General features: G+C 50.3%; 1 protein-coding gene across 2 annotated transcripts in view; it reads right to left on the bottom strand.

Moving 5' to 3' along the window:
• Nucleotides 1–5,574: 5,574 nt before the first annotated feature.
• Nucleotides 5,575–15,409, bottom strand: part of KAZN (kazrin, periplakin interacting protein) — a 203,785-nt gene continuing 193,950 nt past the window's right edge. For both annotated transcript variants that reach the window (XM_088178556.1, XM_088178557.1), the window contains 6 exons: nucleotides 10,416–10,552; nucleotides 9,853–10,023; nucleotides 9,383–9,572; nucleotides 8,539–8,669; nucleotides 8,225–8,275; nucleotides 5,575–7,605 (listed from right to left, as the gene is read on the bottom strand). In XM_088178556.1, the coding sequence (XP_088034682.1) occupies nucleotides 7,438–7,605; nucleotides 8,225–8,275; nucleotides 8,539–8,669; nucleotides 9,383–9,572; nucleotides 9,853–10,023; nucleotides 10,416–10,552 (848 nt within the window). In that variant the 3' untranslated portion in view covers nucleotides 5,575–7,437. The remainder of the gene's footprint in view (nucleotides 7,606–8,224; nucleotides 8,276–8,538; nucleotides 8,670–9,382; nucleotides 9,573–9,852; nucleotides 10,024–10,415; nucleotides 10,553–15,409) is intronic.

Here is a 15,409-nt window from a genome sequence, read left to right on the forward strand (position 1 = left end):
ACAGTTTAAAACCCATCTTGCAATGGATCTGCTTTGTCAAACTGCCTTGTAGCAATGCATGGAGCTTTTCCTCAATCAGTTCCAAGCTTTGTTTGGAGAAGCCCCATTTTGAGGAACTCCAATCACTCAGGCTCATCACTGCATTCAACAGAGCAAAGCCAAGCTTGCACTCTCAGGGATCCTGGAAAGTGCTTTTTATCAGCCTGCTGCCCTCTATAAACTTCCCCAGTTTACCACTCACGTGCTGGGAAGAGCCATTTCAGGCATGGCCCTCACCATGGCTCCTGGCCACATGCCTTGGTCTCATAGCCAGACATTCCCATGGTTTCCAGACTGAACCATGGGGAGCAGAGCTGGGCTCTGGCAAACTTCAGTGCAACTAACGCTGTGTCCAGTGTCACTTCTCCTTGGCTGCCATCCCAGCAGCAACGAGGATGTGTTTTTCCAGGCTCTTCTCACACCCAGCTGTAATAATAAACACCACCAAGGGCTCGAATCCTGTTAGAGATGATACTCAGGGTGGGTTTTTTCCTGATCCAAGCTAAAAAACTACATCACTATGCTGCTGGACCAGCCACTGCAGTTTTTCCTGTCCCTTAAGCCCTGTGAGACCTTGTGAAGGCAAAAGCCATCGTGAACAAAACGAAACTTGTCACATCACCCGGCATGACTCAGCTCCACAGCCCTGCCTTGGGGCCACTGGAGTTCAGGATGCTTGGGAAACCCCCCCTGCTTCCCTGCACCTCTCCCTAGGAGCACAATCCCATATGGAGCCTGTGGTAGTTTCCACTGACTCACCTGCCCCAGTGCACAGCAGTGATACCTCCCCTCTCTAATCAAAGGGCAGTTGCAAGGGCTGTGCTATAAAAAGAAAATAATTATTAAACATAACTGCATTTTTTTTTCCTCTTGGATGGATTGTTTTGCATTTTCCGGCTTGGCCACCGGCTCAGGCAAATTTACCCCACTTCAGGTGGATTTCCCCCTCTCCTTCTCCACCTTCCTGGGTAAAACACAAACCTGACATCCCAAGCAGCTCTGGCAGTCAGGATATAACAGGGAATTGTTTTCTCTGTAAGAGAGTTGGGGGGAACATGGACTTCACACAGCGACTGTCACCAGTCCAGCGCAGGGAGAGCTCCGTGCCCGAGCCAGGTCACCCCCCTGCAGAGGCCCTGGAGACCGTGAGCACAGAGGGGACATTCATAACGTGGTGCCTCATGTTCCCAATCCACAAAGCTCAATATTGGCCAGGAATGGGCTTTTCAGTGGCAGTGGAGCAGGATCAAGGAAGGGGGGCTTGCCTTCACCCCTTGGATGGCTGCTGAAGCACCTGCCTCTCCCTGATGCACATTCTCTGTGGGATAATGTATTCACATCCATCCCTTGGGCTCATTTCCCTTTCCAACTCTGCAGCCATCCCAATGTGGGGATTTATCTCTGGCAGCCCAAATCTTCCCCCTGCAAACACTTTCCCCCCCAGTCCCAGGCTGGGGTTTCTCCAGGTGATTATCCAGCCAGGTATGCAGGCTTCAGAACACAGGAATGCCAAGGAGGAAACTGGAGCCCCCACCAGAGCCACCAGCAGGCAACAAAAGGGCCTTTCAGAGGGGCATCTGATACCCTGCTACGTGCAGAGATGCCAGGGGCTCACATTATCCTGCCTTACATACTGCTCACTGGCACATTTCCCTGCTTTTTCCTGCTCAAAGGTGCTCAACATGGAAGCCTGGACATGTTCCTGGATTCCTCCAAGATTTCCCAACAGTGAGCCAAAAGCACTGCTCCAAGTGACCATACCTGGATGGCTTGTCCTGAAAGAGATAAAGCCCATCCCTGGGAGGCAGCTCAGTACAGCCACCAGACTGCACATTTATATTATACTGTAATATTATTATACTGTAAAGCCATGGAGTAATAGGACAAGGTGAAATGGGATCAAACTGGCAGAGTGTAGATCTAGATTAGATATGAGGAAGAAATTCTTCCCTGTGAGGGTGGTGAGGCCCTGGCACAGGGTGCCCAGAGAAGCTTTGGCTGCCCCATCCCTAGAAGTGTTGAGGCCAGGCTGGGTGGGGTTTAGAGCAACTTGGGATAGTGAGAGGTGTCCCTGCCCACGGCAGAGGTGGATGAGATGGTCTCTAAGGTCTCTTCCTATCCAAACTATTTTGTGATTTGATGATTAATCGAGTTAACAGCTAATTAACACCAGAAATATAATATACACATATATAAATATAATATATACATATATAAATATAATGTATAATGGAACATGGCAGGGCCCCAGCCGTGGCCCCAGGATGGAAGCCCATCCCTGCCTGCTCCATGATGGGCTCCCTCAGATCTCATTCCCAGCACACATGCACTGGTCTATACTTTTCTCTCTCTTCCTCATGCCTTGGTTTCTGCACCCCAATTTAGAGTCCCTGATGGGCTACAGGCTGGGAGCCTGCCATGCAAGTAGGAGAAAAGAGGAAAACCAGCCACTTGGGAGGCATTTCCTCACGCTCCTGGTGGGAGGGTGTGACCTGCCAGCATCTCCTGGCGAGGTGAGGATCCGGTGTCCCCGGGGCTGCCGGGACCTGGCGGTTCCAGTACAACCAGTTCAACCACCGTGCCAGGTCACCGTCTGCCTCTTTGAGCACACGCACGTCTGCAGCTGGAAAACAGTGTAAATAAAGGCTCTGTGCTCACAGGAATAACAAGAAATAACCTGCTGCTTCCTCCTGGAGCTGCTCCGGGGGCTGCTGCATCCCAATCGTGAAGCTCTGGCTTGGGCAGGATTTGGGAATAGGAGACCCAGGGCTTGAGGAAAACACGGCTGGAAGAGAAGAGTGGTGGTGTCATGCAGCACGTTATTTAAAAGAGATGAGCAGAGATTAATGTAGCTTTTCCAAATTAGGAGCAGATGGTGAATGAGGGCTGATGCCCAAGAACAGGAAAATGCTGGGAAATCAATCACTAGCAGTGATAAAACTCCAAGGAAACCTTCTTACCTGGGCATGAGGCCTTATCACAGCTCCAGTGTCTCAGCTGGATGGAGTGGAGACACTCAGTCTGTGCTCTGCTGGTGCTCACGGCTGTGCCAGGTCAGAGCAGTGAGAAGACACAGACAGGGGCTGCAGTGGGGACAGTGCAGGGACAGTGGCAGAGCAGGATGTCCCAGAGGATGTTTGCAGTGAGGGATACTGCCAGGCACTGCTGCATCCCCTGGCTTGCACAGGTGAGGACTCAAGGACACTTCCAGTGCTGGCTTTGGACATACAAAGCAGCGCCAGTGGAAAACTCCTCCAGGGAAAACACTGAAAAGAGGTGAATTAATGACAGGCACATTCCAAAACTTTCAGCAGTCCTGAGCAATAAACCAGCAGCCTCAGCAGAAGTCCTTGACACCACCTTGACTCTTCTTTCGGGGAGGTACCACCATCACTCTGTGACCGACCCCATGCCAAACCTCACCAACCTCCTGATGATTTATTCAGCTGTTTGGTTTAGCTCTTTATCACCAAAACCCAGCCCGGGAAGATCACCACCTAAAGCTATGGGGTGAGTAAGTGTAGAGGCAGGAAATGTCCCAGACTCACCCCTGTTTCTCTGCTATGACCTCTCAACCCCATTCCTGATGCACAGGTTACCAGTGCAAGGCTGTGGCACGGCAGGTAAGCCCAGCTGGTGTTGTAATGTCACCCGGAGGTGATGCCAGGACCGGCACAGCTGGGTTACACAGCAGGAGAGGTGCTGGGGACACTGGTGTCCCCTCTGGGGGTATCTCAGCCATCCCAAGCAATACCCCATACGACGTGGTGTTGGGATATTTTCCTTTCTCAGTCTAAAGTCCTCGCCAGAGGAAAGGCTCTTGTGAGCGTCCGCACAACAATGTGCGCGGTGCAAAGTGCACCAACACGGGCGAGTCACACCTAAAACAAACACACCCGGGCCGGGGAAACTCGGGCACCGCTCACACGGTGGCAGCAGCGCAGCACGGAGCTGCAGCCACCAGCACGGCGGGGATGGAGCGGGGATGGAGCTGATGGGGGCATACAGCTGGGATGGAGCTGATGGGGGGATACAGCAGGGATGGAGCTGATGAGGGGGATACAGCTGGGATGGAGCTGATGGGGGGATACAGCAGGGATGGAGCTGATGAGGGGGATACAGCTGGGATGGAGCTGATGGGGGGATACAGCTGGGATGGAGCTGATGGGGGGATACAGCTGGGATGGAGCTGATGGGGGGATAGAGCAGGGATGGAGCTGATGGGGGGATACAGCTGGGATGGAGCTGATGGGGGGATACAGCTGGGATGGAGCTGATGGGGGGGGATAGAGCGGGGATGGAGCTGATGGGGGGATACAGCTGGGATGGAGCTGATGGGGGGGGAATGCAGCAGGGATGGAGCTGATGGGAATGCAGCAGGGATGGAGCTGATGGGGGATGCAGCAGGGATAAGGCTCCTGCAGCCTCCACTGCCAGGAAAGAGCAGGTCAGGGGGACAAAACCACCGAGAAGACCCCTCTCAGCCCGGGACATCACAGACACAGTGTGGCCCCTCTGCTTGCCCCGGCTCTGGTGCAGGAGGTGACTCCTGTGTCACCCTACACAGAGTCTGGCACAGTTCCCACAGCACAAAGGCAGAAGCCTTGCCAGGACTGGTGTGGCACTCTGAAATGTTCCTGGCTCCCAAAGAGCTCACAAAACTTTAAAAACCACAGATGGGATGGATGAGCACCTGCACCCCATCCCATGCACGAAGGACAATACCAAATCTCAGCAGGAACTGCTCCAAGTGCAGCAAATCCCACCATGGTCCGTGCCCAGCTCATGTTTACTGTGCTCAGCAGCTGCCCTTTAATGCCACCTGTTAATGCTGGATTCCAGCTGCAGGTGATAGAATTGGAGAGCCAGCTGGCTTCTCCTGAGTTTTTCCTATTTTTCTTTGCTCCAGCTCTCCTCATTTCAGACTATGGTGGCTCCTACCAGCTGCTCCCAGACCCAGGAGGCTGCTTCTGTTGGAAATAAAAGGAGAAAAGGTACATCTCTTGACCTGTACCCTGATTATGGGCTTGAAATTCATTGCAGGTTGCCTTTGCTTCAGCCTGCAAAACGGCATCAGGTCCCACTGGAAGTGCTGGCACAATCCTACAGGTGACCAATGTCATCTGAATAATAGTAACAATAATTTATCAACCTGTACATCGGTAACAATAATTTATCCAGTTGGAGCACAACACTTTCTGATTTCTCTATCCTTTCTGCTGTTCTTGATCCTTCTCATTTTATTTTCCATATCTGAGTGGGACATCTCCTGGCTGTCCTTACTTACCTTAAAGCCTTGAAATCCCATTTCATACATATGCAGACAGCCCCAGCCTCCTGCCAGGATTATTGCATCTGGGAGCAGGTATTTGACTGGGAGTTGGGAAAAGCTGGCCCAGCCTTCTCCTGAATCCTCCCATCACCCTGGAGCCCCCAAAAATCACATGGCACTGAGGGTGTCCTGCACCCTGGTGCTACAACAGAGATGCCAACACCCGTCCAGGCTCTCCAATTAAACCACATGGAGTTCATCCATACTTTAAAATAAGCTTTATTTAGATCTTTTATAATTTTATATTTGCATCCATGCCTTCAAGGATTCTCCCCCACTCACAGGGGGAAAAGTTAAATCTAATGTTACCCATAATTCATATGCTATTTAGCAAAGTTCTCTTTTAAATAAATCATCCTCTTAGTAATTTTTAGAATTACTTCCTAATTTACAAAAAAGCTGAAATGCAAAGGAAACTACTCGATAACAAGGAGATCGCTCATCTGTTCTGGTGGTTTAGAGTTTAAATTATAAAAACGCAAGGATAACAAAAAACAAAACAAAACCCAAAAAAGTAACAAAATGTATAAAAATGCTTCTCTGCAGAGAAAGATGCCATGGGGCAAAGCCTGCCCTGCACCCCAGGAGGGCCCAGGGGGGCTGGTCCCTCTGTCACCCCCTCCATGGCCTCTCTGCATCATCCCTTGGAATGGAATACACAGCACGAGGGCATCGGTTCAGCTCGGTGATTTAAGACAAAATACCCTTTTTCTTCTTTAAACCAGGGCGCACGTATCGGAATTAAGAAAAATAATACACTATTATAGTTCATTAAATAAATCTTAATACATTTTTTTTTTAAGAGCTTAAAATTATATTGTAAGCATTAAAGCATAAGGTACTTATCTTGGCATAAGCAGAGCACGGCACGTGTTAGTGGAGAGGGGAAGCGGCCGCTGCGCCGGGGGTGGTTTGGGGGCAGTTCCAAGGGATTTGGAAAAACAAGCTCCACCTGTGCTTCCAAATCACCCCAAAGCCAGAAAAACCTTCCTAGTGGGGACTCGTACCGATTTCCCCAGCCCCCTCCGACGGCAGTGACACCCCAAACTGCGGCGGGGTGGCCGGCCCTGTCTGGGCAGTGTCTTGGGATGTGGGATATCCTGGGATATCACCTCTCCCCTTGCTCCCAGCTCGTGCCGGATCCCCCTAAATTTTACTTGAAGCAAAGGGTGAGCCCCCCCCAAAAGCAGGGAAAAACAGCGGGCAAAGCTCCCACCAGCTCGGCCCCGCCTGATTTTCCGGCACGTGTTTAGGTTTGCGTTTTCCAAGGCTTTAAGTGCTCCTGGGGCAGCTGAGGGAGCCTGGGCTGGGGGGCCCACAGCCCCAATCCCCCCCAACAGCAACTTCCCAGGACAGTACAGTACAAACACCCCCTTCCTCCTCCCCGCCCCATCCCAACCGACGTGGAAAAATATAAAAATCCCAAAACTTCTGCAATAATTTAGTTAGAATAGCTCCTCTGGGTTTGTGCAAATAAATTAAAACAACTAAAAAGGAACGTTAAAACACTTATTTCCAGACTGGCAGGTGTAACAACCAGCCCGGGTCGCCTCTGCGGGGCTTGGCCAGGAAGACATCACAGCGAAGGAGATTTTCTTGTTGTTGTTTTTCTGTGTTTTCTCTCTAAGATCTCTCAGCTGGGCAGGTCCTTTGTCCCCAGGCGAGGACATCCCACGGGCTGGGCTCCGGAAAACAGCGGGTTTCGGACAAGAGACGTCACAAGCACAAAGTGCACAATATTTCTCATATTTACAGAGACACAGCAGTCCTTCAAGTTTCAAGTTTTGTCAAAAGAACAAGAAAAAAGAACAAAAAAAACCCCTCCCAAAACAAGAAAAAAAACCCAACCCAAAATGACAAACTGAAGTGACAACAAAGGAGTTACCGGGATGGAAAAAAAAACAAAAAAAACCAAAAAAACACCAAAAAAACAAAAGGGGGAAAAAAAAGGAAGTTATGACACAGCTGCATCGCTCCCAAGACAACAGGTAACACGCCCACAGGTGGGACGGGGTGTGGGATGTGGGATATGTACATGTGCAGGGCCAGGAGAGGCTCTGGTGCTGTCACCAGTCCGCGTCCTCCTCGATGTAGTAGTCGGGGGCTGTCCCGTCGAACAGACCAGGATCGAGGGACTTGCGCTGCTTGCCCCGGGCAAACACCCTGGAGATGGAGCCAAAGCCCATCTTCTCTTTCTTCTTTTTCCGTTTTTGGTCTTCCAGGTCTTCTAGAGACTGTGGGAGGAGACAAGACAAGTTTGGCATCCAGCTTTGCTTTTACTGCTTTTCCCCTTTCACTCACATCAAGGATGATTTACCATGTGGTCCCAGTCCCTAAAGATTTGGATTCAGGTCCCAAAAAATATTTGCATCTAGATCCCACAAAATATTTTCATCCAGGTCCAAAGTAATGTTAAGATCCTGGACCTAAATACAGTAATATTTCTGACACCTGTGTGCTGGAATTTGCAGTGAAATTGGGCCCCCTCTCCACAGTTCTGGGATTTTGGCCTCTTTAATTCAACTAGATCAGGATTCCAGATCTGAGAATAAATAGTCAGAGCATGTGTCTGGACTGCAAAAATAACCCGATGTTTCAGGGCCAAACACAGAAGAATAACGTGCTTTGGCTGGACCTTATAAAAATCAACACTGCAATAGGCCTGAGGTCAGTGAATGCCTATGGCATTACCTGGACTTTGGGGCAAATTATGGGAATATGAGACAGCCCAGACTTACAATTCAGGATGACTTCCATTCATCCCAAACTGGTGCCTCTGACCCACCATCCCCAAGCATTTTCTAGCACAGGAAGGGGTGTCACAAGCAGGATTTGAGAGGATTTGTGCCCTACCTGTACAATTGGATTGTGCAAGTTCTTCTGTACCGGTCCAGGACTGTCCCCCTACGGCACAAGGAGATGGATCCATTGAATCAACCCTGATACAGCCCAAGACCCTCCACCCCCAGGGCAAAAGGCAGCATTTTTGCAGCTGAACTGCAGTGGGGCTGGGATAAACCCCAGGGCAGCAGCTTCCCACGTCAGCCAAGCCCCAACGAGCCCCTCCTCCAAACCCAATGCTGTTTGGGGAAGCAGAGGCCCCACAGAGTGCCCAGAGCCCAGGTGTCCAAAGCAGGGCATGAGAGCCCCAGCAGGCAGGCCCTTACATTGCAGAGCGAGTGTGTTCGATGCCGGGGGGAGTTGATGTCACTGGGTGTGGAGGAGCGGTCGCCCTCGGCCGCGGAGGCGTCGGAGATGATGGACGGCTGCCGGGAATGGCAGGGGCTCACTCTGACTGCTGCAAGGCACGGGGAGAACGGAATTAACACCAGCAAAGCCTCTGATGCACTCCCAAATTTGGGGAGGAGAGTCTAAGAGTCAGTCCGAAGTTTCCCTCATTCCCGTCACAAGAAGACCCCAAGGACCCTCACCCTGGTGGGTTTTGGACAGTGGTTTTCTGGTCTGGTCGAGGTGGATGCTTGCCAAGTGACTGTTTGCAGGTGTGTTACTGGACTGTCCTGTCATGGTACCAGCTGAAGCCTGCGTGTCCTGCACGTCTGCACCTGCCTCTCAGAGCACATCACAATGGTCCATCAATCTCCCACCTCTTGGCCAGAAGCCACTTGCTTCGGAAAAGGACTATAAAAAAGTGACCCTCTGGAGAAGCTTTTGAGATCTCCCTACAGATGAAGACCCTATCTATTAGCTGAGGACCACGAGGACGTCCATCTCATCTGTTGGTAGCTACTCCCCCATCCCCTTCTTTTTCTCTCTATACTTTGTTTCCTGTATCTCTCCCCTCTATCGAAACTGAGTTGTTGGCATTCAATAAAAACACATTGCTGTCAGCAAACTGATTTGTCCCCTGCTGCGTCTTTTGCACCCCTGAGATCAAACGAACCATCGCGACCCCCGCCTGTGTTGGCAGATCGTGACAGGGTGGTTTTGACCATCCTCTTTCCTCCCCAGAAAGGAGGAACTCGCCCACGTCCCGATGCACGGGGTGCCCACCTTGCCGGTCTGCCGAGTGCTGGGGGTGTGAGTGGTAGAGGGTCTGCTGGCTCTGCCGGATGGCGGCGGTCAGCGGGAGGTCAGCCTGCATCACCCACTCCTGGTTGCCGTTCAGCACCGTCTCGCCCGGCATGGCCAAGGAATGGCGCTTGGGCACGTCCTTGGTCAGCGTAGCCAGGGACTGCTTGGCCTGGGGAAGGACATTGAGGTGGTGGTGATGGAGTGGGAAAACCGTACGGACATCTCCTGGAGCAGCAGAGCAAGCAGCAGCACACTGCACACCAAACCCGCCCTCCCCTGGGCAAGCCAAGATCCCAACTGTGCCGCTCAAAAATCGAGTTATTTTTGAGTGATGCTGCCCATGCCAAGGTTATCAAGCTCCTTTTGAGAGATGGAATATTTTTCTCTCAGTATTGCAATAGTGCCACCAGTGCAGCAAACACTCAGTCTGCATTATTTATCCAGCTCACCATGGCCAGCTCGGCCTCCAGCTCCTTCATGCGGTTGTCCTTCAGGTCGAGCTGGGAGCGGAGGGCACTGGCGTGGTCCGTGGCTTCCTTGGCCTGCCGCCTCAGCTCCCACTTCTCCCTCTCCAGCAGGTCCTTCTCCTTCGCCAGGGCCTTCACTGCATCCTCACTCTCCTGCCGGGACAGGGGATGGCCATCAGGAAGGGAAATTCCATGTGCTGCTAAAGACCCCTCTGTCACAACCCCCTTGGGGACCACGAGCAGTATCTTCAGGTGTCACAAGAGCCCTGTGCTGGCAGGAATGTCAGCACTTTTGGGGGAGATCCAGAATGCAGCTGGTTCCCAAAAATAAATGCTCACTGTGCACTTGGTTAAAATGACATCAAATTCCCCAGGTCTGGCTCTATTCCCTCCAGTGTTTATTTAACCTTAAACTGCAGTGGTCCATCCCAACTCCAGTGAGAGTCCAGCTGGAGCTTTAGTGGGATTTTGCCAGACTACAATCACACTCAACCTGCTGCCAGCCCTCTGTGCCACAACACCACGGGTCTGGGCTCTGCACTCACTTTCCTGTGCTGTTCGTAGTTGCGGATGAAGTCCCGGAGCTGCTCCTCTCGGCTCTCCAGGGTGGCGTACAGCTGCTGCATCTGGCTCACCAGGTCTGTCTTCTCCCCCTTCAAGCGTTTGCGGTCGGCTTTCATGGCTGTGGGAGAGAGGATCACTCCAGCATACGAGGCATGGCAGCCCCTTGACTCCATCTCCTTTATTTTTCAAGGAAAAAGCACCCAAATGACGGTCCTGGGGGCTGGGCTGGGAGAAGATGCCCGATTCATCCCCTCAAAATGCCCATCACGTCACCACTGTGGCTCCTCAGCACTGCCCATCCAGCTCAGACCCTGGAAAAGGAGGTTTGGGAACAAAACTGCAGCCTCAGCCTGGTGCAGGAAGACCTGCTGCTCCCTTTCCAGGATAAATAAACCAGTTTATTTTTAGCAGTGAGGCAGATTCTGGAGCACTCCCACGAGCCCAGGGCATGGCTCCCCAAGTGTCCCCTTCCAGCTCAGTGATGCTGTGTCAGGATGAGGGGATGGAGCAGAGGCACGTGGGATGTGATGGGTGTTTCAACATCCCTGAGAGGAACCCAAAACCTTCATGTTTTCCCTCCTCATTGCACCAGGGAGGGATGCTTCCTGACCACTGACCCCGGGACAGTTGTGGAAGGCTGGCAATCAAGGGAGAATTACAGAAATCTCATGTAGGACGAGGAGTTTCAGTCACTTCTGTACATCAGTGCTTTATCCAGCACTGAACCTAGTCCTTGGCAGTGCTGCAGAATTGTCCTGTGACTCCCTGCTCCAGATACACCCCACCAAAATAATGCCCAGTTTAGGAAACAGATCACAAAGATTTAATAAAATATTCCTGCTTTTCCACCCTGAGCAAGTGCAGCTAGTGCAGGGATGCTTTGAAACACCCTCTGCCCCTCCAACTCTCCCCGCACTCATCATATTGAATCACTGAGTCTCGCAAGTCGTTGTTTGTATTATTAAAAAAAAAATTCTAAATGCCCCCAAAACTCTCCAGAAAAACACAACCCCAAAGCCACCACGGGCTGTGTATACCACAAAAGCTGCCAGAAGATGATGCAGCATCACGAGTGGGACCTATCTCCATGCACACATCCAACCTTTCTCCATCAGATTACAGAGATCACGGCGGCTGTTTCAGCCCACGATGTGTTTTCTACTCCCTGTAATGAGTCACTTCATCTGGGGACTTAAACGGCACTCAAGGTACCTTTGGGATCCTCTCAACACGTGGGGATAATAAAGACAATGTAAGAAATGCAAGGAAACCGTGACTGTGGCACTCTGGAAGGGGAATTAATTTCCATCACGCACCTTTGGCACTCTTGGCTTTCAGCCTTTGCTTCACCCAGCACAGGGGAGCTCTGCTCCCACCCTCCTCTGGCTGGGAACCCTCAAAAGGCATTTCCACCTGCGTGTAAGCAGGGAGAGCATCATTATTTGACGTGCAGTGAAGCCCCCAGGCACCCTCAGGCAGAATAACCTGATAGCAGGAATCATCCAGCCCTGCACATGGGACCCCAAAATCAGAGCAGCCCTCCCAGCCCCATCCAGCTCTGTGCAGCTCCCACATCTCAACCCAGCTTGTCACAGTCTTGAGAAGAGGTTTGACCTTCTGTGCACAGGTTTTACTCTACTTTTTTTACTATTTCTTACTCCAAGTGTGTGCTGGGAAGATGAACAATAAATCAAATGACTGGAAGGGAGCTGTAAGGAAAGGAGGGGATTTGCAGGTGAGAGGAGAAAAAGATGGGGGAAAAAATCAGACTAAGTAGTGGAGGAAGAGGGAGATGCTTGGGACTATAGAGGTTTTTATCTTTTAAAATCCAAGAGATGAAACTCTTTGGACCAACTATTCTGCCATTAAGCCATTAACACTGAAAACCAGAAAATGAGGTAGGAAATGCTGCAAAAATTCACATTGTCCTGTGACAAGGAGCTCTTGGGAGTCTTCCTCGCCCACTTCAATGAACATGACCCCTCCTGGGACAACTCAGCCTCTTCCGACACCAGGACTTCCTTTACTCTTTTCCCATCTTAGGAAATTACTACAGAAACCCTCTAAAAACAATCTCAACCACACCCATGTCTTTGAAAAAGCCACTGCCTGTGTACACTTAACCACCCCCTTCTCCTGCCCAATTCTTTCACAGGAACTAAGAACTTGCTAAAAAAGAAAAACTCATGATAAGTTGACCAAACCATACTGGGGTGAGATCTGGATCCCATAGACACATATATATCTATATATGTGAAATTTAATTTCCTCAAGGATACTGGAAGGCTCTTATAAAAGTTTAAGTCACATTTGCCAATCTCTGAAGCTGGAGGCAACAAAAGAATCCTAATGAATTTAATTAAATAGTGAGTCTCCTACAGCATACAAATTCCTTTAATTAGTGGCAGTGTTCAAGGCCCTTAAAGATTTACAGAAAACATGTAATCACTCACCAATTAAAAAAAAAAAGAAAATGCTCTGAAGTACTATTAGAAGAAGGGTAACTATCTCCCAAGGTTGAGTATGTATTGATATACTAATATTTACCAATTATGCCAGTGTATCAGTATTACAAGAAAATTATGAGGTTTGGGTATTGAAAGAGCAGATTTTTTCCTATTAACTCAACAGGACAATTTACCATTTGTTGCATTTCATATTTGAGAGATTTGCTGAAATTAACAGACTTTTTTTACTCCCCTCTATTACTCTCCTTCCTCCAAGAATGATTAGCTCTTAAGCTTAAAGAAGATTTATCAGTCATTTGAGAACTTCATTCCAAACCAAATTAATAGGAAATTAATTGAAAAAGGCAGGAGAAAAATAAAAAGTGAGGCAGAAGTGAACTGTGAGGGCTGCCAGCAGCTCCTGGACTGAGCCCCACTTGCTGCAGCAGCTTAATTCATCCTTAGCAAACAAGCCCAGCTAATTACTCAGTCTGGGAAAACGAGCCTTTGCAATCCATGGCCAGTCAAGGAGGGATAAAGCAGATTTTCCCTGGCTATCAGGGCCATCTGAGGAGGTGAAATGGCTTTTTCCTTTAATCTGATGATCCAGGGCCAGGTTTCTGTATCCCAAACCCCCACAAGTATCCAAATAAACTCCCCCAGCCCATCGGGCTCTGGCCAAACCTCTGACCTCTTCATAAACCCAAGGAAAGAAGCAAGAAATCCTAAACCCAGACCATGAGTGGAAAGTACTTCTCTTACTTGCATTATTAATTTTCCCCTCCCTCCCAAAGCACATGGCAGAAGGAGAGGGGGGACCCAGCAGCCCCCCTTGTACTCAGCAGCTCAGCACCAGCCTTGGCAGCAAGTGATGGGGGAGAGGGGTTGGGATGAGCTGGGGGAACCCCCCAGCTCTCAGCACCATCCCCACCTGCACCAGGTCACCCTGCCCTCCTGTTATTTGAGCTTCCACCTCCTGCCACTTGATCCACCCCTCGGTCCTTTGGGAGAAGAATGATGGACACAGGGACGTAACAGGACCGGCTCTGCTGGGCTCCTCCTGCAGCCAAAACAATTAAAAATCCACCCCCTCAGAGCCTTTTATTCCCAGCTCTGTGTGAGGAGCCAAAATCCAGTTGCTCTACTGGAGAGGCACAGCCTTGTCTGGGACAGCAGCAGGGCTGGAACCACGCAGTGATGCCACCACTGGAAGTGTCACCAACCCTGTGGCCCCAGTCTGATCTCACCATCCAACAGCTTCCAGCTGGGAATTAGCTCCTGTATCCTAAACCCAGGCATCCCCCCCAGGATGGGGGATGCTCTAAATACTGCCCTTCCCCTTTGAAATTAATAGCATCAGATTAAGGGGACATCAGTTCCAGAACATCCTGACATGGAAGGAACCCACAAGGATCACTGATGTCCAACCCCTGGCCCTGTGAGGTGGAGGGCCCCACCATCCAGCTGAGGGTCCCTTGGAGGACATATAAGTAATATAATTCATTTGACTACCTTGATTATGTGATATTAGATGAAAAACTATTGTTTGACCCGTAGAAGCAGCATTTCTGCCCAGTTTCACACTCCTGGGATGAGGCAGCAATGCCCAGACACACACCAGGGCATTGGCAGAAGATGCAGCACACCTTTGAACTCCAAAGAGCAGCTTCCCATAACTCTTATCTACTTCCAAGCCCTTCTCTCACTCCACACCATGTGAATTTTCATGCCAGGAACAGAATCAGAGCTGACTTCATCACTTACTGAATCCAAACTTATTTTCTAATGCAGGGAAGAGCATCCTTGGGGAGCACAGCTGGAACCCCAGCAATGCCCTGTGCAACAGGAATGTGCAAACCCATCCTGTCCCATTAACATTTACTTAATTTCTCCTGTTTCTTTCTCGCAGCCATGAAATCCAATATTGTCACCATGACTAACCCATAAAATCAGGATCTCAGTGCTGCTCCTTGCTTTGCAATTAAAGAGGCACGTGTGGCCCCCAGGGCAGTTGTCACCATCAGGAAGATCCTGACATTGAAAACGTCAGGCAGAGCCAGCACTCACTCCTGGGTGTGTGGAGGCACGGAGCAGGCAGGAATTAGAGCCCAATGTCAAATTTCAGGAAGAAGTTAGGTGAGGCAATTCTCCTTAGGGGGAGTTTACCTGCTAACAGCCAAGGGCTTTCCAAACCTGACCCAGCAGTCAACAAGGTGGTGAATGACTTCTGAATACTTCAGGTGGGTCTTCAAAGGAGAACAACAGGTTTTCTGTAGAGACCCATGCCCTTACAGTGGAGATGTTTTCCTTGGATGGGTCCACGGCTGGGACATCCATCTGCCAGGACATCCACCCAGTGGGACACCCATCTTCTGGGACACCCATCTGCCAGGTCACATATCCTTCTGGGACACCCATCTGATGCAACCCCCATCTTCTGAGTCATTCATCCACTGGGACACCCATCCCCTCATTTATTTGCTACCCACCCCCTCACTGCAGCAAGTTGAGTGTGCTGTGGATCTCTG

The sequence above is a fragment of the Sturnus vulgaris genome, chromosome 25, assembly GCF_052056855.1.
Source record: "Sturnus vulgaris isolate bStuVul1 chromosome 25, bStuVul1.hap1, whole genome shotgun sequence".
NCBI classification, from domain to species: domain Eukaryota; kingdom Metazoa; phylum Chordata; class Aves; order Passeriformes; family Sturnidae; genus Sturnus; species Sturnus vulgaris.